The sequence below is a fragment of the Punica granatum genome, chromosome 6 (genome assembly GCF_007655135.1).
Source record: "Punica granatum isolate Tunisia-2019 chromosome 6, ASM765513v2, whole genome shotgun sequence".
NCBI classification, from domain to species: Eukaryota; Viridiplantae; Streptophyta; class Magnoliopsida; order Myrtales; family Lythraceae; genus Punica; species Punica granatum.
Genome location: NC_045132.1, coordinates 16,227,729 through 16,253,205, shown reverse-complemented (window position 1 = coordinate 16,253,205; position 25,477 = coordinate 16,227,729). Strand labels below are relative to the sequence as shown.

At 40.6% G+C, this 25,477-nt stretch overlaps 2 protein-coding genes across 2 annotated transcripts; one reads left to right on the top strand and one right to left on the bottom strand.

The window, feature by feature from the left end:
- Window positions 1-808: 808 nt before the first annotated feature.
- On the top strand, window positions 809-7,896 carry LOC116211062 (homeobox protein LUMINIDEPENDENS). The gene is made up of 13 exons (XM_031545256.1): window positions 809-1,254; window positions 1,789-1,816; window positions 1,904-2,034; window positions 2,170-2,519; window positions 2,607-2,700; window positions 2,778-2,871; window positions 3,325-3,454; window positions 3,568-3,619; window positions 3,712-3,752; window positions 3,837-3,916; window positions 4,164-4,622; window positions 5,829-6,373; window positions 7,034-7,896. The coding sequence occupies exons 1-13, from the start codon at window positions 1,081-1,083 to the stop codon at window positions 7,724-7,726; spliced, it is 2,871 nt and encodes a 956-aa protein (XP_031401116.1). The 5' UTR covers window positions 809-1,080; the 3' UTR covers window positions 7,727-7,896.
- A 1,093-nt stretch (window positions 7,897-8,989) lies between these two features.
- Window positions 8,990-12,353, bottom strand: LOC116209793 (UMP-CMP kinase 3-like). The gene is made up of 10 exons (XM_031543490.1): window positions 12,188-12,353; window positions 11,804-11,863; window positions 11,376-11,427; window positions 10,999-11,116; window positions 10,645-10,801; window positions 10,409-10,489; window positions 10,210-10,317; window positions 10,052-10,123; window positions 9,779-9,835; window positions 8,990-9,249 (listed from the first exon to the last, which is right to left on the bottom strand). The coding sequence occupies exons 2-9, from the start codon at window positions 11,831-11,833 to the stop codon at window positions 9,824-9,826; spliced, it is 630 nt and encodes a 209-aa protein (XP_031399350.1). The 5' UTR covers window positions 11,834-11,863; window positions 12,188-12,353; the 3' UTR covers window positions 8,990-9,249; window positions 9,779-9,823.
- Window positions 12,354-25,477: the final 13,124 nt, after the last annotated feature.

Here is a 25,477-nt window from a genome sequence, read left to right as displayed (position 1 = left end):
CCTAATGTAGAATTGATAGAATCGCATCGATTCTACGATTTTGGACGGGATCCTAGTACAATTTTAAGATTTCGATTCCCGAGGTGAAATCGGAATCACTAGTCCCCCTGTGAATTGTAGAATCATGTGATTCTACAATTCGACTCGCGAGTCTAACAATTATGGTTTTAGGTACTGGTTTCAGTTCTGATTCTGGATACCCTATAAATGGACATGGAACCAGAGCCAATAATCATCGATTCCTTAAATTGTTATCCAAAACCTAGCCATTAAGATAGATTCTTACCGGTTTTGGCTCTACCCGATACTCATGCATACCTCAAGTCGTAGGCCTTAGCCATAGCCGCACGAGTACAAAGCTCACCGACGACCTTCTTGTTACAGTGGTAGCCGATCGACGAGCCACCACTTTGAAGAGAGAGAGAAAGAGGGAGATCTCGATGGTAGCGACTTGTTGCCAGCTACTTCCATCACAAACGTGGTTGTTGGTGAGCACAAAGCCTGGTTACGATCGCGGTGGCCAGTCAACGAGACATTACTATCCCCATTTGAGTTCTCTCTCTCTATTTTTTTTTAATAAATTCCTGAATAAAACGTAGAAGTTTTGAATCAGAAATGAAAATAAGTAAAGTATTGGGGTCTCAATAAATACAATGGAATTTTCTTTGGATGAGGAATTTACCAAACTTAGTCTCGATAAACACCACCTTAGGGCTTGTTGATCGTAAGAGGGCGGATCCGAACCAGACTGCGGGGAGGGTTGAATCGGATATATTAGAAGACCCGTTTCGCATTTCTCGGGCGAGCTTCGCTTTCCCCTCTGACCCGTTTCTTCTGCAAACGTTTCCTCATCCCCTTTCTCCTCTTCTTCCCCCCCTTCCCTGCGTAGCTCTCTGCCATCCCAAATCCTGACTTTCGAAAACCCTAGCCCTGACGATTGAATTCATCCCTCCCGCGCTAGTTGACCCCATGTAGCTTTCACCCACCACCAAATTCTCCTACGCCCTCACTCTCTAATGCCCGGATTGCATCCATCGGCTTCACCGAGCTCCCGCCCTCCTTCAGCTGCCGCCGTCGACTATGGAGGTTCCGACGGAGGAGTCGTTGGAGCAGGAGATTGCGCACTCCCCGGCGTCGTTCCTGAAGTTCCTGGAGTCTCAGAGGGAGCTGTTGCACAGCCAGATCGACCAGCTTCAGAACGTTGTGGTCACCCAGTGCAAGCTCACCGGCGTCAACCCTCTGTCTCAGGAAATGGTGCGTTTTTCACTATGCTGATGATACGGGGCAAGCTCCCTCTTTTGCAGTGCTCACGGAATTGTTTGTCCCTAGGGTGAAAATGTCGATTTGTGAAAATTTTGACCAGTATTATCCTAGGGTTCGCTTGTGATTAATTATTCTACATGTATGGGATATCTCGTCACTATTGATATTGATTCATTACGGGAGATTGCTTGATTTGAGAATCCTGGCGATATACATGTTTGCCTTCTACGCTCTTCATCACTTGTTAAGCAGCAAGTTTCCTTATGATTAGTGGTTGTGGTGGTTTGGTTGATTGTTCTCTTTTTCTTCAATGTTCAAGTCGTAATTTTTGGCGCTGTGTTGCTCTTGTGGTGTACATTTGTGGGGATTAGCTGAGGATTTGTGCTGTATTAGTCTGATACTGATATGCAAATCAGTGCCTCGACTTTCATTATGATTCTTTAAACTTAGATAGGTTGGATATAGATTCATTGGCTTCCTCTACATGTTTTGTTGATGCAAATTATTTTTTTTAACCTTTCTCAGGCGGCTGGAGCTCTGTCCATAAAAATTGGTGAGTTTTCTTTTCCCTCTTTACAATGGCATTAACATTGTTTGTTGCTTCATCCTGATTCTTTCCTGTTACATTGTTCATTATCAGGAAAAAGACCAAGGGATTTGCTTAATCCTAAAGCAGTGAAGTACATGCAATCGGTTTTTGCTATTAAAGATGCAATTAGCAAGAAGGAGTCTCGTGAAATCAGTGCCCGTTTTGGAGTCAAGGTCACTCAGGTATATCCGGTTTTCTGAAAATATGCTATATTTCTCATTTACCCACCTTCTCTGTATTTGTGTTGGAGTTCTTTCTCTTAGTTCTAGGCCTTTGTGTTCAACCTTAATTTTGCAAAATCTGTTCGACACATACAGGTTCGTGATTTCTTTGCTAGTCAACAAACACGTGTGAGGAGATTTGTTCGGCTTTCAAGGGAAAAGGCTCTTAGGTCTGAAGCGTTAAAGAACGCTAGTGACAACGTTCCTTCCAATTCTGAACCACTTGCATCCATTAATCCTGTTCCGTTGAGTGCTGTTGGCCCAAGCAATGTTGAAGAAGTACCATCCTGTCCATCCCAAAATGATACTTTGTCTGACATAGATGAATTAGACAAGCATTTTGTTAATAATATATTTAGTCTGATGGGGAAAGAAGAAACCTTCTCCGGGCAGGTGAAATTGATGAAATGGATCCTGACGATACAGAGTACTGCAGTATTGTCATGGTAAATCCTTAGTTCTTTGGTTTTGTTAGCTACATGCTGTTAATCTATGTCAACTTCTTCATTGAGCACTCTGTTTATCCCTTCTAGGTTTTTGACTAAAGGGGGGGCAATGATTATAGCGACATGGCTTAGTCAAGCAGCTACTGAAGAACAAACTAGTGTCCTTTTTGTGATTCTTGAGGTAAATCTCTTTTGTGGCTTGAGTTAAATGGATGAAGCTGCACTGATTTATCTGATGGTTACTGTCTTAATTTGAAGGTCCTTTCACATTTGCCTATTCATGAAGCAGTCCCAGCTCATGTGTCAGCCATACTACAGAGTGTTAACAGTTTGCGATTTTATCGAACATCAGGTGTGTCTTTATTGCTGAGAAGCATCTGTCTCTGTACTTCATGTAGTTGAGTTATTATCAGGGTTCGCTGCATGTTTCCATGACATTCGATTAATTAAATAGCTAATTTGTTTTACCGGTTGATGCAATTCCTGCTTCTCATTTTATTTATCTTTTTCCATAGTGGAGGGGGCGGGTTGGAAATTATAATGCCTGATATCTCTAGTCTAGGCCATCTCTATGATTAACTTGTATTATTTGTGGCCTGATCGCTTAAGTATTAAGTTTTTGACTACAATGGAAGTAGACAAGAGGGTGCAGTGGATATTACGTGTCTTTGATGACTCACGATGATAGAACGGTCAAAAAGGAATCGGTTATTTAAATTTTTGTTTGAAAATATTACTTCGTTGGTTAATAAATTACTCCAACCTTTTCTTAGTTTTGAACTCATGTATCTGATTTGAAGATCAGATGTATCAAACAGGGCAAAGGCTTTGTTAGCTAAATGGAGCAAAATGTTCGTAAGAGCCCAAGCCCTTAAGAAACCTAATGGCATGAAATCTTCTGATGCGGTACTTAAAGAGAGAGCGTGGAAGCAAAGGTAATTTTATGTTTAAAATTTTTATCCAGAGTAAAAAAAATCATGTTCAAACTGCGCACATTTCATTAGAATGTCAGGGCTATCTTAACAGTTGTCTTCTTTTATTGTTGCAGTCTCAGTGAAATTATGGGCGAGGAAGCTTTGCAGTCAAATGCTAATGTTTCTGTATGTCTTTTCTTGTATAGATTCCTGGAGAAACTTTTGTTATGATTTTTATTTCTGTATGTAATTGCTGACAAGATTTGGGCTCTCAACAGGAAGGAATTCTTGCACCTTATGAAGGTTCAGAGAATACAAGGTAGTAGTGCATTCATTTGGTACAATTGGTCAGTGTTGAACTGTTTGTCATCTTTTCTTGTGTTTAACGACCTTTGTGATTCAGGAAGTCAGAATCTTCGCAACCACTGAAACTTTTGACGGCATCAGCTGATGATTCAAGCAGGAAGGGTTTATCTTCATTCCGTATCCTTTAATTTTCTGCAATCCTCTCTCCTTGAAGGACATTAGAATTGAGAGACTGATAAAATGTGCCAATTAGGAGCATGGTGATCCATTGCCTTATCATGCTGCCTTTTTTATCCTGTTCCTGATAAGAAAATCATTTTGGCCTCTGTTCTGCTTCTAAATAAGGAGTGCTTTTTGTTCTGCATTGTTAAATGGCCACAAATATGTCATTGAAGAAATCAGTTGTCTCCTTAGCTGATGCTAGAAATGAAAGAACGAAGGAAGGTCCAATTCGTGGAACAGCCAGGCCAGAAATTTCCCAGCAGGGGCCCACAGGCTTCCAAAGCAGTGCCTGCTATGGCAAGCCGTCCGATTACAGTTGATGATATTAAAAAGGCAAAGCTGCGGGCTTCATTCATGCAGAGCAAGTACTGGAAGAGGGCAGCTTCTGCCACCGGAAATGATGAATTGAAGACTGAAAACCAAATAAAACCTTCAATTTCTGATACGAGCAATCTTCCTCCAGTGCCTAAGGCTGAGGCAGCAGTTCAACCTCAGATTGAGGCAGAAGTTCAGCCTCAGGTCGAAGAACAGAAAATTGCTGCGGCAGCCCCTGCCAGTATCCCTGAGAAACCTGATTCTCCTTTGAAACCAAAACTTGATCTTATGAAGCCCAGGCTAGAGGAGTGTGGGAGGAGTAAGATACAATGGCGATTGCCTCCAGGTAATTTGCTCTTATTGCTTCATTTCTTTTTAACTTTGTTTATATATTATCATATATATTTATGGGTCTTGAATTGATATGGAAGCTCTTGGCAGAACTGGCGATACCAATTATAGAAGGTGTATCTTAGCAGTCAATGAATTGTATACCCTTTTGTTGCCGGAGGGTGATTAATTTAGAACCTTTCTCCTTTGATCTTCCCAGTTCCCCCTTGGTCTATACAAGTAGGACAAATAGAATAGCAATGACAAAGCTGAGTCATTCTTTTGTAGTGAGTAGTGTATATTAGTTGGTTGTACAACATGATCCAAGTTAAGAGTATTATGAAATATGCAAATTTTCCCTGCTAATATTGGTGGAATTTTATAAAGGTTTGCAGAAATCTAGGATCCGTATATTGTATTATGATAGAGATGGCTTTTCCTGTCTGCTTGCGTATTGCACTGCTCTGCTTTACGGTAGAGCTGTTGGTGGTTCTTTCGATACGGATATCATATGTGTGAACATGTTGGAGCTGGCCTAGTTAAATATTTATTGCTGTCATTAAGAAAGAAATCCGCAATTAAACCAGGAAAAAATGTCCGGAATTGAAAGTGCTAGAGGCATCATTGGAAATCTTCAAACAGTTGTGTAGTCTTCATTCCAAGGTGCTGTTAGCAGACATCATTTGTTTCTGCTGATGCTGAAGTGTGGAATACAATGCACCCTCCTGGTTTACAGAAGTAGAAATCATACTCTTATGGGACCATCCAGAATTGATAAATTAAATTGGTCTGAATAAGGCAGTAAAGCTCTTTGATTATAACAACTAACATGGTCTGGAGATAATCTACTCAAGAGGAGATTGCTCTTTTTTCAGCAGCAGGAAGAGAACTTCTTGTGGAGAAAGCTAATTATGTGATATATGTTTATTGCTTGATTTTGTAATGGATTGAAACTCAAATGCATCTATTGACCGACTGTTTTCCGAGGCGTTCTGTTTTTATTTGATTATCTGGAGCTAATGTCTTGCCCATTGACTGTATCCCAATTTGTATTCCATTCTGAAACATTCCAGCTTCCAAAGTAAATTGAAAAGGATTTCTGCAAATATTTCTCCTTTGATTCAGCTGATGCAGAATGTCTTCTCTCAATTTCCATTGGCCTATTCTTAGATGTTCTTTCTAATGCTGAACTCAGCCACTTGAGCCCTTTTCCTTTATGCAGAAGTGAGACTGAATGACTTATGGAGAGTCGGTGGAGGAGAGGACAGCAAAGAGGTTGAAGTTCAGAGGAACCGAACGCACCGAGAGAAGGAAACCCTCTACAGGACCACCCCAGAGATACCGCCTAACCCGAAAGAACCGTGGGATTGGGAAATGGACTATGATGATTCATTGACCCCTTTGATCCCGATCGAGCAGTTGCCCGATGCTGATGCTATGGAAACCTCAGAAGAACACATAAACAGAACTCTTCCTTCAAATACAACTTTAGCTTCATCATTGCCGGTTTCGCAGAATGCAAGCTCCTTGGCTACTGAACCTGATATGGAGCTGCTTGCTGTGCTGCTTAAGAACCCAGAGTTGGTCTTTGCCTTGACCTCGGGGCAGGCTGGGAATTTGTCCAACGAGGATACAATCAGGCTGCTCGATCTGATTAAGACAGGTGGAGCTGGGAACTCAATTGGGATTGCAGGCAGTGGTGGTAGGAGAGAAGAGAAGGTTGAGGTTTCTCTTCCATCCCCAACTCCTTCGAGCGATCCCGGAACGGTGCGTGACTTAGGTCCATACTTCAGCTCCATGAGATGTCACCGAGTATATGTGAATATTTCTATGATCATCACCACTTCAACACCCGTTTTGTGAACGCATTGTGCTCGAAAAACTATAAACGCATAATCATTTACACTAGAAATGAGAGGATATAAAATAAAACAATTAGACCCAGGATGAACCTGAAAACAAGGGACTGAAATATAGAAGTCCGTAGAGCTTATTATAGAAATCAGACGAATGGTAAGAGTCCCAATTCTAGAATTTACTGCCTCTCCCGTACTCAATATGAACTCGGCCTCTCTAAGTGGCGATTCCTTGTTGCTATTTTTACTTTCATATTGGAGTTGGGAGGGCATACTGATGAGGAGATTTACAGAAACGTTGAAGGTTGGAGATTTTAACAGAGGTTGGATCAATGAACCACGAGTAGCCTCAAGGAAGACAGTAGGGCCTGTAATGGGAGATTTTGGTTGATTGAGCGACAAAGTTTAATTCATGCTGTTGCTAGTAGAAATTAAGGCCCGATTTCCAGAAGTACGATAACTTTTACTGTTCGCGTTTGATTAAAGTAAAATGTTGCACATAATCGTCAAATTTGCTTTTAGTTTGTCTGTGGATTAATTTATTGAATTTCTTCTTGGATTGTTTCTACAGAATCCATTCTCACAGCAGAGGCAAATGAGCAGCAGCAGAGCGACGTCTCAGATTCCAACTGACCCTGATCCGAACGTTGTATTACATCAACAGTTGACGAACTTACAGCAGCTTCTCCAACTGCGACAGCTTCAACCTGCTGCTGTTCCCTCAGCTCCAATGCCCTCGATCACATTCGATATGCAGCATTCTTCTCTTCTACAAGCTGGCGAAGTAGCCCCTGCCCGACCACCCATTTCAAGCCCAGCTCTCCCAAACCCATCTTCTGGACCTGTGCCAGTCCCAATGAACATGCGCGACAGGCTGTACGGAGCCCAAACCCAGCCTCATCATCTCTATGCCGAGCCTACGGTTCAGAAACAATTGTATCATGGCAGTTCGCCTATTGGACAGCCCGTCTTGGGTTCAAACTCATGGAGAGATGGGTTGGGATATCCGCAAAATCCTCATTCCCATGTCAATAACCATACTACCAACTTTAATACCTCTCACGATGGATGGATGCGGGATGGAAATAGTCATGTCGGTGGTGCGGGTAGGTACCCAGAGTACATGCAGGGGAGGAGCTTCCCGGAACCCGTCTCAAATCCTGGACAGGCTTATAGGCCTCAGAGGCCTGGGCAACGGGACTCTCCTGTGTACTGGGATCCTAACAGACAAGTCGAGAGATGGCAGTATGATCGAAGATACTGAGTGTTTATTCCCCCAGACTCGGGTGGCCTCTGCTTCGTGTGATAATGAGGAAGAGTTGGAAATTTGATTAGGAGGAGAACGAAACTTCGTGACTTGACATGTATTGATTGATACAAAGAAATTGACATCCACATTTGAAAGCAGTTGAAAATTTGATCAAATTCTCCTAATAGATTCTATTAGCGCGTATAGACTTCGTTTCTCTCCTGGGTTGCAATCCATCACGATGTTTACTTAGTGGGCCCCACAAATTTGGACACTTGGACAACAGAATGGACTCCTGAACGCTAGAAAATATAGCAATCCATTTTAAAAATAAAACAAAAATGATTAAAATAAATTATGGTTAGTAAATGCATGTTGGAATTTATAGGCTGAGACTGCTTAAGTTTTTGGTTGTGTATACGAAAACTCTTTTTATGAATTTTCTCTACTTACATTATTCGAATCCGAAACCTTGCTCACGCGGTTGAACCAATTTTTATATATTGGTGAGGCTGCCTAAGTTTTAATAGATCAGAGGATCCTCCCTTTTCAATTTTCACTGGATTCCTTCATTCGGTGGGAGGTTTAAATTGAGACATTGGTTGAATAGCTGCTTGTGTTTGTAAGCTTATTATACAGATTCGTTTCCCTCCATTCAAATTTTCAATTGGGAGGGAGTTGCAAAAATAAGATGTCATCGAACACCTCGAAATCCAAAAGAGCTTTCGGCCGAGGAGCGACAATCTTCAATGCTTCCAGCAATAGTTGAAAGTCTGCGATCGCAACGACGGGATAACATTTCTACTTCAATAACTACAATACGCTTCATGTTCTCTCCTTATTACGTAATCTTGGAAACATGTAACCCAGGAGATCTTGCTCAATTCTAATCCTCAAGTGCTGTAGGCCACCTTCCGCCTTGGGCTAAGGCCATCCTCAGCTCAAGAACTTTATCACACCCATCAATAACATATCCGCGTTGAGGGGCTAACTAGGTGCACAGGCATACTCCCTTGATTAAAATCCAGGTTTGCACCGATCCCCAGTCGCTAATTGTTGCTCAACCAGTGCCTCATCCCTGATTGTTCTCTGTTGAAACGCAAAGACCCACAGCTCATCTGCTCTTTGTAGCACATTCGAGGGGCATCTCATGAAAATGCATTAGCAGGTTGATACATAATCAACACAGGTCCTCAATAACTAATCGACAAGCAAAATACTAAGCACACACCCAATAGGTATAGTTGGGAAAGGTCTCGGCCAATGCAATTTTTGTCATGAAATCAGAAACAAGTTCCCCAGAATCAATTATACGGAACTCAATTTTATAGAATATGGGACGACGACAGTTCTTATATTCTTGTCAGTGTATTACATTCTCCGGATGACATTAAGTCACAATAGTAATACAGTAAAAATGGGGGCATGACAACCCACGAAATAATTTTCTATATTGAATTAATAGTTCTATATTAGGAGGCAGGCAAAGAGCTCAATTCCTCCTGTAGTTTGAACAACTCGAATCAATATACCACAACCTGCGAACACAAAAATTTCATATATACCGTGAGATTTTCTTGCAGGTAACAAGAAAGAAGAATCAGCAGGAACTACGCTCATATCAAACCTTATCCACATATCCATCCGTTTCTTTTTTCTTTTTCTCCTTACGATGATCATACACATGTCAAACCAATATTCTAATGATGATCACGCGTACGTCAAACCATTACTAGTGAACAGCTTTGGAAATAAGACTCAAGTTTTGATTCCTCATTCATAACTAAGCTGTGAAGGAAATACCAATTGAATACTAAATGCTTGGATCAAATGCAGGGGGCAAGGAAATGAATGAATTGGCCATGGATGATTTAGCTCATGTTTTTCAAAATCTCATGTAAACTCATATGCCACTCTTTAATCCACAACCTTGATCCAGAATCTCTCCACACTTGCTTACATCCAAATGAATGGAAAAAGAATAATAGAGCAAAGCGCAGATACAGTTTGCGTTTGACATGAAAGTTGGTCCAACATCTTGGTACTTGCTTAAGATAAAAGTGCTACCTTAGCTATATAATAGGTCCGACATCTCAGGAACATTTGCTGCGCCTACGCGACAACCTGCACATGCCATCCATGCATTAGTGCTACTTTTGGGTATTTCATGTAGTTGCAGATCGCAGATGAAAAGAACAAATGGAAGGCCAAGCAACAGATTTTATGGAGTGAAGCTTCTGTCAGTTACCCTAATCAATCATTCCATAACCCAAATGGCCAGACAAAATCAAATCCACTGCAAAATCAATTCCAAATGCAAAATGCTTGAACGACACTAACCACAGCATCTTGTGTGGTGAAAACAGCTTTAACTGCCTCAAAAACCTCCTCAATAGGCTTTGCAGCGTCAATCTGCCAGTAAAAGCAACAAAATCAGTCTGTAGGACAGCCCAGTACCCAAGTAACAGTAGAAACCACTGCATGAGAAGAAGTTTAACCTTGCAAACTTTTCCTTTGGATTCGTAGTACTCTACCACAGGAATGCTAGACTCCATGAAAACCTTGAAACGCTTCCTGATCGTTTCAATGTTATCATCTTCTCTTCCCTAAACCGGAGCAGAAAGAAGACCAGTCAGACATAAAAGGTATAGAAGATCAATGATTGCTCACAATTAAAAGAAGTGGTAATGGTGTAACCTGGTTTCTACCAAGCAGTCGCCTCTCCATCTCCTCTTCAGAGCACTCAAAAAATAACACAAATGCTGGTTCAATTTTTGTCTGCAATATCACGTTTTCCCAGCACATATAACAATAATTAGAGCAAGCCTTTAGCTTCAATAAGGAATTATACTGAAATGGTCCTTCCATAGAATGTGTATCGAGGCAGAGCAGCTAAAACCAACAAAACATGGAAAAGTTTAATAGTAACTTACCACAGCCTCAAATGCAGCACGATTCTCCTCGTTACGAGGAAAACCATCAATAAGAAACTTGTTGTTGGCACTTTCCAGCATTGCATTTTGGAGAAGCTTAATAGTTACCTCCGAAGGCACAATCTTTCCCTCTTTAATCATATTCTGGATCATGGTTCTGTAATAATGAGTAATGAAGAAAATTAATATTGCCAAATATATCATTTTTCTTGCTACTACTTACATTAAAAACCACAGCCTGTTGATGATCTATTAAGTAGAACTCCGTAACCAATAAACTATGAAAACATTCAGGCTTTCTTGACTATGCTTTGCTGTATAAGAAAGTTCACGATTTAGAAATCATCATCATACCCATTTTCTGAACCAGACTTGATTTCTGCTCGAAGGAGATCACCAGCACTGAGATGTGTGTACCCAAAATGCTGGACTATATTTGCACATTGTGTACCCTTTCCACTGCCTGGTCCACCTGGAAGACCAAATAAAGGAATTAACTTACAATGTGTATCTACCTATAGAAGGAAGATAGCTTATAGATTATGACTTCAGGCTCAATATGTCATATAGAGTAGAATTGAAAGCTCGTATATGCCGTCTAGATAAATTTCAATGGTTAAAAAGGAAATGGATCTCCCCCACCCCAACACTGTATTGTAAAAATATAAGGACAAAAAGAAGAGAATAATCAAAGGAGTAAACAAACATATGAATAGTGAGTATAAACTTACCCAAAACAAAAACGACAGTAGGTTCCTTTTCAATCAACCTTCTGGTTGCGTCCTGAAAGCATATCCGATTCTAAGATCAACATCACCGCTAGAGATTCCAGCAGTTCGATTGCGTAATATCTTATAAAAGGAAAGATTCGTCTACAGCAGTCAGGCTACTGAGAATTGATTCAATGCGATCGATGGAACAATTTGCAACGTTACTTTACATGGTTCTGATATTCTCCACCGAAAATTAAGTACTTTATTCTCTAGTAGTTTATACAGGGGAAGATTATATATACATACACACATATATATATGCATAAGCGATCATAGATTATATATTTTCAAGATCCAAGCGAGATTAACAGAACATTATTAGATCCAAATGAATAATGTCAAACGACCTAATCACGGAACGGTAAGAGACTGAATCAAGACCATACCGTGATTGCGGCATCAGCAACAGCTCCCATGAGGATCGAAGCTCAAATGAAAGTTACGATCTGCGTCCGATAAGGAGCGAATCATCAATGCACGGGAAAAAAGCTAACACATTCGACCGACCTCGATCTATACAGATTCACATCAAGTAAACAAAGTAGAATCTTTTCTGCATGCCGCATTCGTAATTCTTCAAATGAGACACCTCGTTCCGTGGTATGCACGCATGATGAGATGAGATTTGGAGGCAAGAGGTAGAAAATCAAAGAACAGATCCGCATGAATCAACGGATCGTACTAACTTATGATCCGCAGCGCCATGTTAGCAGGACGGGGATCTGGGGAATTCCTTAGGAATCTAGACATTGGTATGGGAATCGCCTCACCTGTTTCAACTCAGCTGCGGAAGATCTGCTTCTGTCGTACGAGATCTCGAACGAGCTCGGGAGAAGAACCAGGGAGGAATTGGGGGAGAGAGGGAACGACTGTGGAGGAGGAAGAAGGAGGGAGGAGAAGGAAGATCGCGTTTTCTTCCTTTAAAACTTACGTGACTTTTGAACTGCAAAAAGTGATTTTATATTATTTTTCTTTTCTATTAAAAAAAAAGGGGGGGATTCGAAGATACCCAAGAAAATAAGGGCTACCGCAAAATTGAAGGGACGACAGGAATCTCGAATTTTGTAGTTTGGTTGGTTTGACTTACAATTCGTTATTTAGTCCTTGGATATTTTCATGTGGAATCTTAAAAAGAACAATCACGTGCGGCTCCGTTGCTTAGGGCTCCTACAAAAACGTCCGGAAATTCGAAAAAAAACCGAATGGAAACCGAACCATATATCCGGAAATCTGAATATATGGTTTAATTAGGCAGTAGTTTATCTTGAAAATTTCGGATGTTGCGTGATTTTCGGTTTTTAGAGTGAAAAACCGAACCAAACCGAATATGATGTGTATACATGTTGAATTTTTCTTCATTTGGGCCTAAAGCCCATACTTTATGTTTTCAGCACAACGCTACACTCGCTCGCTCGCTCACAACCTTCCACTCAACGTCACCGCTCAAGCTTTTGCCTTAATCTTTATCATGGAATGCATTTTACTTTCGATTTAGAATTGTAGCTTAGGGATGTGTTGTTTTATATGATGGGTTATTTTGTATGGGTATTTCGCTATGGAGTTGACGGATTATTATGGATAATTGAAGGATTTATCAAATTAATGTAGAAGATGTGGTTATGCGGTTAATCAAACTAGAGATAATCTAATTTTATGATTTGGTTTTATTTTTAAAAATATGATTTGGATATAGATATGGTTTTTAATTTTCATAAAACTGTATTTATGGTTTGGTTACGGTTTAAGTTAAAAATCGCACCAAAGTAAAACCGAACGTCACTATCGTTGGTTGTATGGGTATATAATAATAATAATAATAATAATAATAATACTTTTTATTCGAAGTTTAGGGAAAAAATTTTCATTTAATATAGAGATTCTCTTTTGGGTGAATTTCATCTGCACCCTCTATACTTTCAATAAAAGATAACTGACACCCCTTTTAAATAGAATGCACACTAGCCCTATTTTCGCAGATGTGGTAGGTTACTTGATGTCATGTGTGTCTATAGGCTAACATATCATTTTTTTTTCTAAATAAGAGAACTTATTTTGACACCACTACTGATGTTGTCTGCAGCTTAAGAGGTCATCGACAACCTCGCTAGTGTTGGTGGGCCACAGGAGTACCCCCGACCCAAAATTATGAGAAAATTATGATCTCGGTTCTCTCTCGATCTAGGGTTGGGGGCCTTTCCATCGGCCACTGCCCCCATCAGTGAAGTTGTCAGTTTCCTCAGAGGTGGTTAGTTAGTAGGGGGATGATGGTTGGTGGCCGGCGGGCAAGCCTCACACTCTATGATTGAGGGGGATTTCAGTTCGAGATCCCTCTCATTCTTGGGGTTTAGGGCTTTCTCGTCACCCACCATCCCCTCTAGTGAGGTCACTAAGCAGCCCTAGCGGTTGCCGGTGACCTCACCAACGGTGGTGTCACATCTTGATCTCTCCTCTTTTTTTTGGTATCATTTTAAAATAATTTTTTATTTAAAAAAAATTAAAATACATGAGGAGGAGGGGGACTACTCATGGGGGCTGCTAGTTTTAAAGTTGAACTTGATTGTTTACAGTCTTCTATTATATATGGAACCGATTCATTTGTTGATCTTGATCCTAAAAAGGGACTTCAGAAGTAAATACTAGGAAGCTCTTAAACATGAGGGATCTTTTACAAGCAAAAATACATCTAAGAGTGCAGTGACTGAGAATTTGGGAAACCATAACACAATTTTTTTCCACCATTTTATCAAAGCTAAAAATGTCAGCAACACAATTCGAGTGTTAATTCCTGATGATGGATAAAAATTGGAGAAGATACATGAAATAAAGGCTTAGGCAGTGGGTTTGTTGTTTTTGACCCTTGTGTTACCCCAGATTTTGATAAGATCAATAGTCTTAATTTGAAAAAAGTCTCAAGTCTTCTTACAATAACTTTTAGTGCCCCTACTTCTTCTGATGAGATAAAGAATGATCTATTTTCAATAAATGGGAACAAGTCACCGATGGTTATTTAGCTCAGCTCTTTTAAGGCTCATGGTCTATAACATTGGGCATTCCTTTATAGATGCCGTTCAAAATTTCTTCAGAGCTAGTAAATTTATGAGATAGGTCAACTCTACTGTTATTGCTTTGGTCCTATTTATACCCATTTTTTGCACTTTGAGATAAATGAAGGCCAAGACGTGTCATGGATCAAGAGAAGCCCATGAGATCAGCCCAAGCAAGGAGAATAGCCCATAATTGGATTTCGAGACGTGACCTGACCCGAATCCGTTGCAATACTCGACCCTGAACAACCATAAGGAGTTTGGCGGCCCAAAGAAGGAAATTTCAGGTTTGTTTCCTTGTTTGAGACATACACGAACCTAGACATAGGTTGATTTGGAAAAGAATATTCTATAAAGCTTATATTTGGGAAGTTTACTTGCATAAAGAGCCCAAGATGGTCTTGCTTTTCCTTTCCATGCAAGATACATCTATATATTGCAAGAGAATCTCCTATATTTGATAGACTTTCATGCATCGAAGGCAATGGATGTCCATGGAAATGAGAGAAAGTAATGATGGCACATTCCATATTTGCTATGTCCTACTTTTGTTAATTAATCTCTATGTTAAGTGGTTATTAAATATCTAAATAAGTGGACATTACTTCTACATAGTCTTAAATTGGCTAGTTACTAAGTTTAGTCGTTTATTTCCCAATTTTTGTTGTCTTGGGCGGCACTCATGCTTAACCTATATGAGATAAGCTTCATTATTGTAATACCCCATTCGACACATCAATCATACGCACATATCTTTTCTATTCTTACTTTTATCGCACCGCACCTTCAATGTCTATTTTTCTCCCATCTTTACATACCGTGCACTAAATCGCTTTTCGAAGCAACCCTATTGACCTTCCAGGGTCACCATACTGTCGATCTGTTGACTACCACAACTAATCTTTGTTTTTGAGTCGAGATATTCACCAAGCTAAGGTTTCGGCCTTCAGCTCAATTCTCTCGACTATCTGTAGCCGAAACTAGCCAGCTCAAGGGCCTCCTTGGACCGTGAAGCTTCGAGGCCAGTTTCTGGGCTATTACCTTCTACGAGTTAGGCTACACGATCATGCTTATGTTGGGAGAACCAAAGCAGCCTTTCCCTCGTGGCCGCGACATTGTCTGCAACGCATCCAACCGTAAAGCACCTCGACTAACTCATCTTCAAGGAAACCTAGTCGCTGGCTAATCCTTTGGACCTCAAGGAGTGAGGTGCTATGTATTAGACCGGTGAGGACGGCTGGTGGTTCCACCATTTCACTACCTTGGGATTGTGCCCCCACACGCCTGCCAACCTTACTGCCATGAGCATGTGCTAGAGTGTTCCTGCGGAACAACTTTCTGGTACACTCGGTGAGACCCACTGAATTGCATGCCCATCCTGACTCGTGCCCAAGCAAAGAAATTTTCGGAGATGGTCCCTCATCCAGCAACGAAGGGGAGTTGAGCGATAAGAAGATTTAAGACCCATTCCACGACAAGTCAGCCGAACGCAACACGACTGGAGATGGAGCGGTCAGCAGACATCTAGTTGCTTCAACAAATGTCAACGACCGATTATCTCGAGTTGAAAAATATATGAAGAAACAATTCGAGAGTAACTCTTTTACCGTGAATGATATGATGAGGGAACTCAGGCACATGAATGACAGATTTGATTTATTGGAATCTTGGTTGGTCACGGCACAAGTCACCGAGATCGTCACTAAGCAGATGTGTCAACCTCTAGCCATCAAGGAGGTAGGAAATTCCTTTGATTCCTATGCTCAAGTACAAGCTAGAAAATCATGGCCGTACTACGGCGGCTCAACATATTCGACTTATTCACTGTATTCTTAATCTTCTTCCCATAGTGAGTCATTGTCACTTGCACCTACTATTTCTCAAGCTCTGCAGTCATATCCCGTGCTAGAGTCGCATGTATCGCACGCTCATAGTGAGTCATTGTCACTTGAAACCACAATTTCTCAAGCCTTGCAGTCATATCCCGTGCTAGAGTCGCATGTATCGCACGCTCATAGTGAGTCATTGTCACTTGCAACCACGATTTCTCAAGCTTTGCAGTCATATCCCGTGCTAGAGTCGCATGTATCGCACGTTCCTAGTATGGATCCAAATCAAACACAACTGCAAGAATACTTTGATTCATGGGCCACAACAGCCGCGAGACTTCCACAGTTCATGTCTTCGTCACGCGAGCTATCAACCTCGTTACCTGCATTGCAATGACGCCAATAGTCCCAGATTCAGTCGTTAGCTAATCAGCTTGCGCAAAAACAACCAACGTTGTCACCAGCCGCTACTTGCCAGCTTATGCACTAGCCCGCTACATCAGCTCATTAACCGCTTCAGACTATGTCACTAGATACAAGCACAAATCAGCCAGCTGCCGTCACTGATCAGCCAATGCAGCAGCAGCCCATGTATACAGTTGGACCGCATTGCAAACACCACAAACACCACCAGCAACACTGATTAATCAGCCATACATCAACCACACCAACGTCAACTGGGTGCACTCAATCAGCCATTATAGCAGCCGGTTGCTAATTAATTACAGCCAGCCATTGCTGCTCCTCGACACCAAGATTACTAGCTTCAGCCAGCTGTTGCTGCCCACATACCAGCTCATCTATCACTGCTGGTTCAATAAAGGAAGGCTCAACCCATGCAACCACTGCAGCCAACTAATAAGCTAATACAACAAGAAGCTTGGCTACCACAGATTGATCGAAACAACTTGCAAGAGTTGATTCGAGAGATGTACGGCTCGACTTTAAACCACGGGGATAGGACAATCTACTGCCAACCATATCCCGAATAGGTGGACCAAGACCATCCATTTCCTAGAGGCTTCAAGATACCCAAGTTTACTCTTTTTTTGGGTGACGACTCACAATCGTCTGTCAAGCATATTGCGAGGTTCATAAGCCAATGCTGCGAGGTGGCCCGGAATGATTATCTCAAATTGCGATTGTTCTCCAATTCACTTACTAGTATGACATTCAATTGGTATTTTTCCTTGCCGGCCCAATCAGTTAGGAGTTGGGAGGACATAGAGGCAAAATTTCATACCCAGTTCTACCGAACTAAAATGGAGACAACTCTCAACGACTTGTTTAATCTTTCTCAAAAGCTGGGTGAGAGGGTTGAGGAATATATTACTCAATTCAAGTTGGCAAAGCAGAAGTGCCGAGCTTATCTTCTTGAATCTGAGTTTGTTCGGATGTGCAAAAACGGCTTTGAGCGAAGGCTGAAAAAGAAGTTTCAAGATGTGGGCTTATGAGATTTCTTTGAGTTATCAACAAAGGCGGCTAGCTATGAGAGATTTCTTAGAGAAGATTTCGAGAAGAAATATGGTCGCTCGGAGGATAAATGGAGAGAGTCCATCCTATTTTGGATGACTATGATGAAGACTACGAGGTCGGTGCAACTAAAATAATTGTCGATAAACCCTTAGCAACAAAGGTGGCCAGCTACGAGAGATTTCTTAGAGAAGATTCCGAGAAGAAATATGATTGCTCGGAGGATAAACGGAGAGTCCATCCTATTTTGGATGACTATGATGAAGACTACGAGGTCGGTGCGGCTGAAATAATTGCCGATAAACCCTTAGCATGGCCACCTCTTGTTTGGGCAAAGGTAAGTAGAGATGAAAGGTCGAATTTCTTCGACCGAGTGAAGTATTATTCCTTCGATGTCTACAAGACTGAATAATTAAAGAACAAAGACCACAAGCACCCAACGACGGAAGAATTAAAGAACAAAGACTTTTGTCGTTTCCATGGTTCTTAGAGGCATGCGACCAAAGATTGCGTGAGTTTGCACAATATCATTTAAGAAAAGATCAATCGGGGAACATTTACTTTTGCCAAAAAGCTACTGAAGGTTGACACAAACCCATTCTCCGCCTCGACTAGTATGCTTGTTGGAGCAGCTAACTTGAAGTCCATTTTGCCCAAGTAGAAGCTTGAGAATGAGCAATACGTAATGGCTGAGGAGGTGAAGGAAATACTTAAGGAGCTACTCGGTAAGATGTGCCTCCATTGTTTGAATTCCGTAGTTAAGGGAAATACTTCATTTTCTTCGGGGTCAATTGTGAAGAAGCTGGCTACTACAGAACAGCTAGCTAATGTCATTGAACATAACCAGCCAAGAGTTAAAAACGCTCGAGGGGTAGTAGCCGGACCTGTGGTTATTGTCCGATACTATTAGTAGAATGTTGAGAACGCTTGGAGGGTTGCAGCTAATCCTATAGTTGTAGCCAAAAACCACCAACCGAGCGTCAAGAATGCTCGGGGGGGTAGTGGCTAATGCTGTAGCCGTGACTTAAAGTTAAGTAGCCGAGCGGTCAGCATGCTAGGGGAGTTGATGCCACGCTTAGAGTTAGCCACAAAAAAATTTGGAGGATCATAGTCTAACCGGATCAAAAGCAGTTGAGTATGTCGCAGCCAGCTACTCGGAGGATTCCAACTAAGCCGCGCTTCATTGTCCCACCAGCCAATGTTCCCACTGATCATTGGAGATTGTTGGAGCATCCAAAGAATCGAGTATCGCTCACGAAATCCCAAAAGGGTCTCGAGCAACGACGTCAAAGAGCAGAGAGGCTAGCATCTAATCAGTCTCCAGCTAATCCATTTTCAACTGCTCAATTTCCAGCCGGCCACCATCCAATTAGCCAATCTTCAAGTGTTCAACTACTAGTTGCCCAGGCTAATGAAAAATAGTTAGCTAAACAGCTGCAGTTGGAATTCCCATTAAAGGCTACGGGCGAGCTAGCTGCGAGTAAATGGGCTGAGCACAATGTAACCATCGGCTCCATCATCTGTAAAATATCACAAGCTTCACGAGGAGCTTGGAAGGTCGGTTTCTAGCTGAATCCGATTAGCAGCCGATTTACGGCAAACCACCCTAAGATTGACCCCACGGCTAGAAGATGCGTTAAATGTCTTAGCTGGCTACATGGCCGCTAGAATTATTACTGCGAGAAACGTTCAATTTAGAAGTCTAATGGCCGATACACGGCTAATACATTCCATACTGTTCAAGGATCAATGCGGAAACTAATAATTACATATCTAGCTCTGCTCAATACTCTCCCGTGACTAGACATGAGAGGGTATCTTTTACACCCATTTTCCGCACTTCGTGATAAATGTGGGTCAAGACGTGTCATGGATCAAGAGAAGCCCATGAGATCAGCCCAAGCAAGAAGAATATCCAATAATTGTTTTTCGAGACACGTCTCGACTCGAATCTGTGGCAATACTCAACCCAAATAGCCATAAGGAGTTCGACGGCTCAAAGAAGGAAATTTCGGGTTTGTTTCCTTGTTCAAGACATAAACAAACCTAAATGTAGCTTCATTAAATGAAGAGAATATTCTATAGAGCTTATATTTAGGAAGTTTACTTCTATGAAGAACTCAAGGTGGTCTTGCTTTTCCTTTCCATACAAGATACGTTTATATGTTGCAAGAGAATCTCCTATATTTAGAAGACATCTATGCATCTAAGGCAATGGACATCATGGAAATGAGAGAACGTAATGGTGGCATCTTCCATATTTGCTATATCCTACTTTTGTTAATTAATCACTATATTAGGTTATTAAATATCTAAATAAGTTGACATTATTTCCACAGTCTCAGATTAGCTACTTATTAAGTTTAGTCGTTTATTTCCTGATTTTTGTTATCTTAGGAGGCGCTCATGCTTAGCCTATATAAGTCGAGTTTCTTTATTGTAATACCCTCTTTGGCACATTAATCAAACGCATGTATCTTTTCTATTCTTACTTTTATCCCATTGCACCTTCAATATATATTTTTCCAGCACCTTTATATACCGTGTACTAAATCGCTTTCCGAAGCAATCCTATCGACCTTCTGGGGTCACCCTACCTTCGATCTGTTGGCTACCATAACTAATATTGGCTTTCGGGTCAAGATATTCACCGAGCTAAGGTTTCGGCCTTGAGCTCAATTATCTCGGCTATCCTGTAGTTGAAACTAGCTAGCTCATGGGCCTCCTTGGACTGTGAACAACTAGCTTCGAGGTCGGCTCCTTTTATGAGTCGGGCTACACGATCATGCATACGTTGGGAGAACTAAAACAACCTTTCCCTTGTGGCCGCGACATCGTCTGGAACTTATCCAATCGTAAAGCACCGCGACCTACTCATCTCTAAGGAAATCCAGCCACCGGCTAATCCTTCGGACCTCATGTACTGAGGCGGTACGCATTAGATCGGTGAGGATGGTTGGTGGTTCCACCATCTCACTACCTTGGGACTGCGCCCTGGCACGCCTAGCAAGATAACTACCACGCGTGTGTGGCGGAGAGTTCCTGCGAGACATTTGGGGCGGAAAAGGTCTCTAAAAAGATAATCTATGAGGAATTCTTGTCCCATTTTGTGTTGCAATATCATGTATAAATGCATCTAAAAAAAATTATTGCAAATAGAATGCATGTGGTATTGCTTAACTTAATTGGCTGAAATCAGAAAGCTTTTGTTTTTATAAAAGGGAGAAGGCTCTTTGATAATTAATGTCCTTTTATCTTCCGAACTGATGAATAATTACCACTAGATACTGGAGTTTCTTGGAGACAAGCGGTCAAGATAGACCTTATGCAGGCATATGGTTCTGTTAGTCTCTTTTAATCGATGTCATGATATTCGTTTTCCCAGATAATAATGTCAGGTGGATATTGCACTACCTCTTCTTGATTTTTTGTCTTTGTAAATGGTTCACTGGCAAGATATTTCAAACGAGGTAAATGAATCCGATAAGGAGACTCTTTTTTTTTTGGTTACAAGGGAAGTCCGTAGGAAATAGAAATTCTAATATCTAATAAAGGGGTATGGGTAGTCCCACCAAGAGTATCGAATCTATAGTCTTTTGGTTGACAGGTGAGAGCGTGCGTCACTTTAATAGGAGACCCTATTTCCCCTATTTGTTTGTGCTTGCGCTGGAGATTTTGACTTAGTTATTACATGAGACAGCAGTAAGGGTGCAATCAAATTTCACCCTAGATGTAAGAAGCTTCATCTCACCCATCTTTGTTTTGCTCATGATTTACTTTTGTTCTTTGATGGTTCGCCAGATTTCTTGATGCTATTTTTCATATGTTGGATGAGTTCTATATTCTCTCTGAGTGAAGATTTAATTCATTTGGGCTGGACCTTCGAAATCTCAAGTTGATGTCTTACTGACTAAAGAATTTTGCTTGTCATATACCAAGGAGCCCCTATTGTCTGGTAGATTATCAGCTAAAGATTGGGGGTATTTACCTAAAATGGCCCATGATTTGCCCGTTTTGTCAAATCTATCATATGCTTTTTTTTGGGTTAAATCTATCCCATGTTTTACTTTTTGCATCAAATTTATCCCGGCATTATCTTTTTCGTCGACATCGAACGGCAGTGCTGACGTGGCACCTACGTGGCAAGTGTGGCCCACTATCTCTCCACGTGTCACGTCAGCATGGCCGTTAGATGTTGACGGAAAAGATAACACCGGGATCGATTTGATGCAAAAAGTAAACCATGTGATAGATTTGACAAAAAAAAGAGCATATGATAGATTTGACAAAACGGACAAACCATGAGTCATTTTAGGTAAAAACCCCCTAAAGATTGCGAAGCTCTCACTGACGAGATTAAATCTCGCATCAAGAGTTGGACTTCTAATTTCTTATGTTATGCTAGTAAGTTCCAACTAATTAATTAACTATGTTTTTATTTAGCATGGTGAACTTCTAATGCAATAATGTTATCTTTCCAAAGAAGATGATCATAATAGTCCAGATGTTTGTCTCTCTAACAGTTGAGCAGGACTTGGAATCAAAGAGTTTGAGGTATGAAATAAGACATATATACATTCTAAGGAATCTCTTGTTGATTTCAATTGATACTTGTTTTATGTGGGTATGGACATACCCAGTTCTTTTTGGCATCATACATGCTTGCCACTTGGTCCTTTTTTTTTTTGGTTGACCCGGGGTGTTTGAGCTTCGCTCGATTAATTTCTAGGCCTCCGTGGACCCCGATAGTGCACGGAGTGGGTAATCACCCCAAAGGCACTCCGATGGCTCCAAGTGATTTCCAATCCAGGTTTGGATGAATACATGAACTCGTCATTGATCACTAGACCAAACTCCTTAAAGTTGCCACATTGGTCCTCTTGTTAAAGACTGCACTAGGGAATTCCACGTTTTCCCTCGATTAAACCTCATGATAAGTTGAGTTTGATTATTAAGGAAGATGTATGGGAGTAGCCTAGGTTTATAAATTCTGAAGCTTGTGTTGTTGTCTTAGCAGCAGTTTCTGTTGAAAGAGTCGGTTATATCTTACTTTGGAAGGGTAAAGAATGGAAGTTTGGTACCTCAAAGCTCTAACAGGATCTCCGTCCCAAGAAATATAGGGTGCGGTTGGTTCGCATGAAAGGGAACTCCATTACAAACTTATTTCATACGTAATACCTATTACTTTATTTGTTTTGACCAGTAATTGTAAATGCAATTATGGATTGGACTTTTATCCGTAATAGACGTTGAATTGCAATACCCGACCTCTTTGTACGTAATAGGTAATACACATACATAATATGAATGAAATTACTAAATTACCTTCGACTATTCTTCAAATTTTCCAAACCCACCACCCCTATGTTGCCCCTATTCCACTGTTGCCACCCCTCTCCGCGGGCGGCCGCTGTCGGAATTCCATTGCCGACGAAATGGAGACAACCTCCCCGTTGCTCTCGAGCTGGCCAGACTAGATCTAGCCTCGATGACGATCTAACCTACCAGGCCAGATCCGAGTTAACGGGCTCCTGGAGGTTTCGAGCCCTCCGACTAACTCGACTCCCAAGACTCACCCAAGGCTCTGAGCCCTATGGTCGGGTTCACGAGCCAAGGGCTAGTCGAACCAGCGTCGTCTTCTTCCTTTTTTTTTAAATAGTAATTTGTTTTTTCATTTTAGTTTTATAAATTTTTAAAATAAATATTACTTTAATATAATTTTTAATAAATAAATTTTTAATATTTTTCGATGGGGCATTTTTTTTTGGGATGGTAATTTCGTATTTTAATTCTAAACCTTTCTATCATACTCTCAAACTAAATTTAAGTATTGTAATTCTTATATCCTCTATTATATCCTGTGAAACAAATAAGTTCCTATGTAATCTCAATTCTATTACTTATTAATTAATACTTTGTCCTCATTACATTCATGACCAATTCTATTACAGTGAAACAAATGTATCATTAAAGTCCCCTGGCACAAGTTAGTTAGTTTCAACCTGATTTCTCTCAAATCATGGGATATATATTTCGGGTGGTTGAATTTCATCTGCAACATGAGAATATATTGTGTATAATGAGTATATCACGTGACACTGTGTCACTAGACATATAAAAAATCTATTTTTTTCAACAATAGTATTTTTTTTTGGTGATATTTCTTAAAACCAAGAGATATTGGAGGACGCTTACTCATATATAGCATTGGCACGTGATATACTCCCATCACATATAAGCTTCGTCCTCTAGCATATCCATTGATCCCACTTCAACATCACATTTTCTGTAGCCTTACTTGATCTTGAACTTGTGAGTATGTCATGCATGTCTTATAACCATTTTTCTTCCTCTCTTCTCCTCTTTCATTTGGACCCGAAGAAGGAGAGGCCAACTACATTAAGACGCTCCTGCAAACATGATTTTCGACCTGATTTTGAAGAACTTTCACTATCCTTCCTCTGGAGGCTCAGACTACCAAAGCGAAGTGTGGACTCGCCCTGAATAATGGTACTAAAGAATTCCAATAGCCAAACTAATTGAATAATAAAACTGACGAGAGGAATTTGCCAAAAATATGATGGAGTAAAAAAAACTCTTTTAAAAGTTGCATATAAGGAAATTCTGAGGAAGTGATCTCAGGCTTCAAAAAAGAAGAGTAAAAAGCGATTTGCCACCCAACCTTTGGGCTTAGTGACAAAATGCATCCCGACCTTTAAAAAATTACACCATAAGCAAAGTACACCTTCGCCCAATTTTCCTAACTTTCTGATCACTTTTCTGGCCAAAAATTAATTTATTAATTTCAAATTTTAGAAAATCATTTTAAAATTTAAAATAAAAACCTAAATATTTTTTTTAAAAAAAGCGAAAAAAGAATCTTGAATCAGAACTATAGTTAAAGAGGGGATATCAACTAGCAATACCTCAACGAGGTGGCAACTCTTGCATTGAAATGCATTAATCGCTTGATCGAAAACGGAATTCTATGAGAGAAATTGGCTATGTCCTAACCCAGATCTTGAAATTGAGACACAACAGGAAGATGAAGAACCAAGGCCACCCAAGAAATCAACGTCTGCAACCACGGCCCCTTCTCTCCTCTCTCATTAACTATTCTTGGCTTTTGGCTTTTTAATTTTTGATTTTTTTAAGTTTTAAAATGATTTTCTAAAAGTTGAAATTAATAAATTAATATTTGGCCGGAAAGGTGATCAGAGAGTTGGCAGAGGGTGTACTTTGCTTCTTTATAAATAGGTCGAGTGGTATGGTGTAATTTTTTAAAGGTCGAGGGGCAATTCGACACTAGGCATAAAGATTGGGAGGCAAAATGCATTTCACTAAAAAACGAAAAGCATTTATTAAAAGAGGGTATAGCACAGTGATATACGTTATTGCCTATTGACCTAGAGGTCGCAGGTTCGATACCTAGTGGGAGTAGCCGTGCCCTTTTATTAGTTATTTATGATTTATCTTTCATTGTGCTAGGCCTTAAGCCTCCTTTATAATGGAAAAAAAAACATTTATACTATACCAAAAAAAAAAAAAGGAAACATTTATCAAAAGAGAGTGTTGTGGCTTACACTCTCGCCTGATAATCAAGATGTTCCAGATTCGATATTCAGTGGTACTATCAATGTCCATTTATTAATTATTAAGATTTCTATTTCATCCTAACCAAAAAAAAAAAAGAAGCATTTTCCAGCTAACGTTA

Bases quoted from the DNA above. Each gene is read 5' to 3' on its own strand.
- LOC116211062 (XM_031545256.1), top strand. From the start codon at position 1,081: ATGGAGGTTCCGACGGAGGAGTCGTTGGAGCAGGAGATTGCGCACTCC. The intron at 2,701-2,777 runs GTAAATCTCTTT...CTTAATTTGAAG, and splicing joins TCCTTTTTGTGATTCTTGAG to GTCCTTTCACATTTGCCTAT. The intron at 3,620-3,711 runs GTATGTCTTTTC...GGCTCTCAACAG, and splicing joins AGTCAAATGCTAATGTTTCT to GAAGGAATTCTTGCACCTTA.
- LOC116209793 (XM_031543490.1), bottom strand. From the start codon at position 11,833: ATGGGAGCTGTTGCTGATGCCGCAATCACG. The intron at 10,318-10,408 runs GTTACACCATTA...GCTCCGGTTTAG, and splicing joins GACTGCTTGGTAGAAACCAG to GGAAGAGAAGATGATAACAT. The intron at 10,124-10,209 runs GTTAAACTTCTT...TTTTACTGGCAG, and splicing joins CCAAAGGAAAAGTTTGCAAG to ATTGACGCTGCAAAGCCTAT.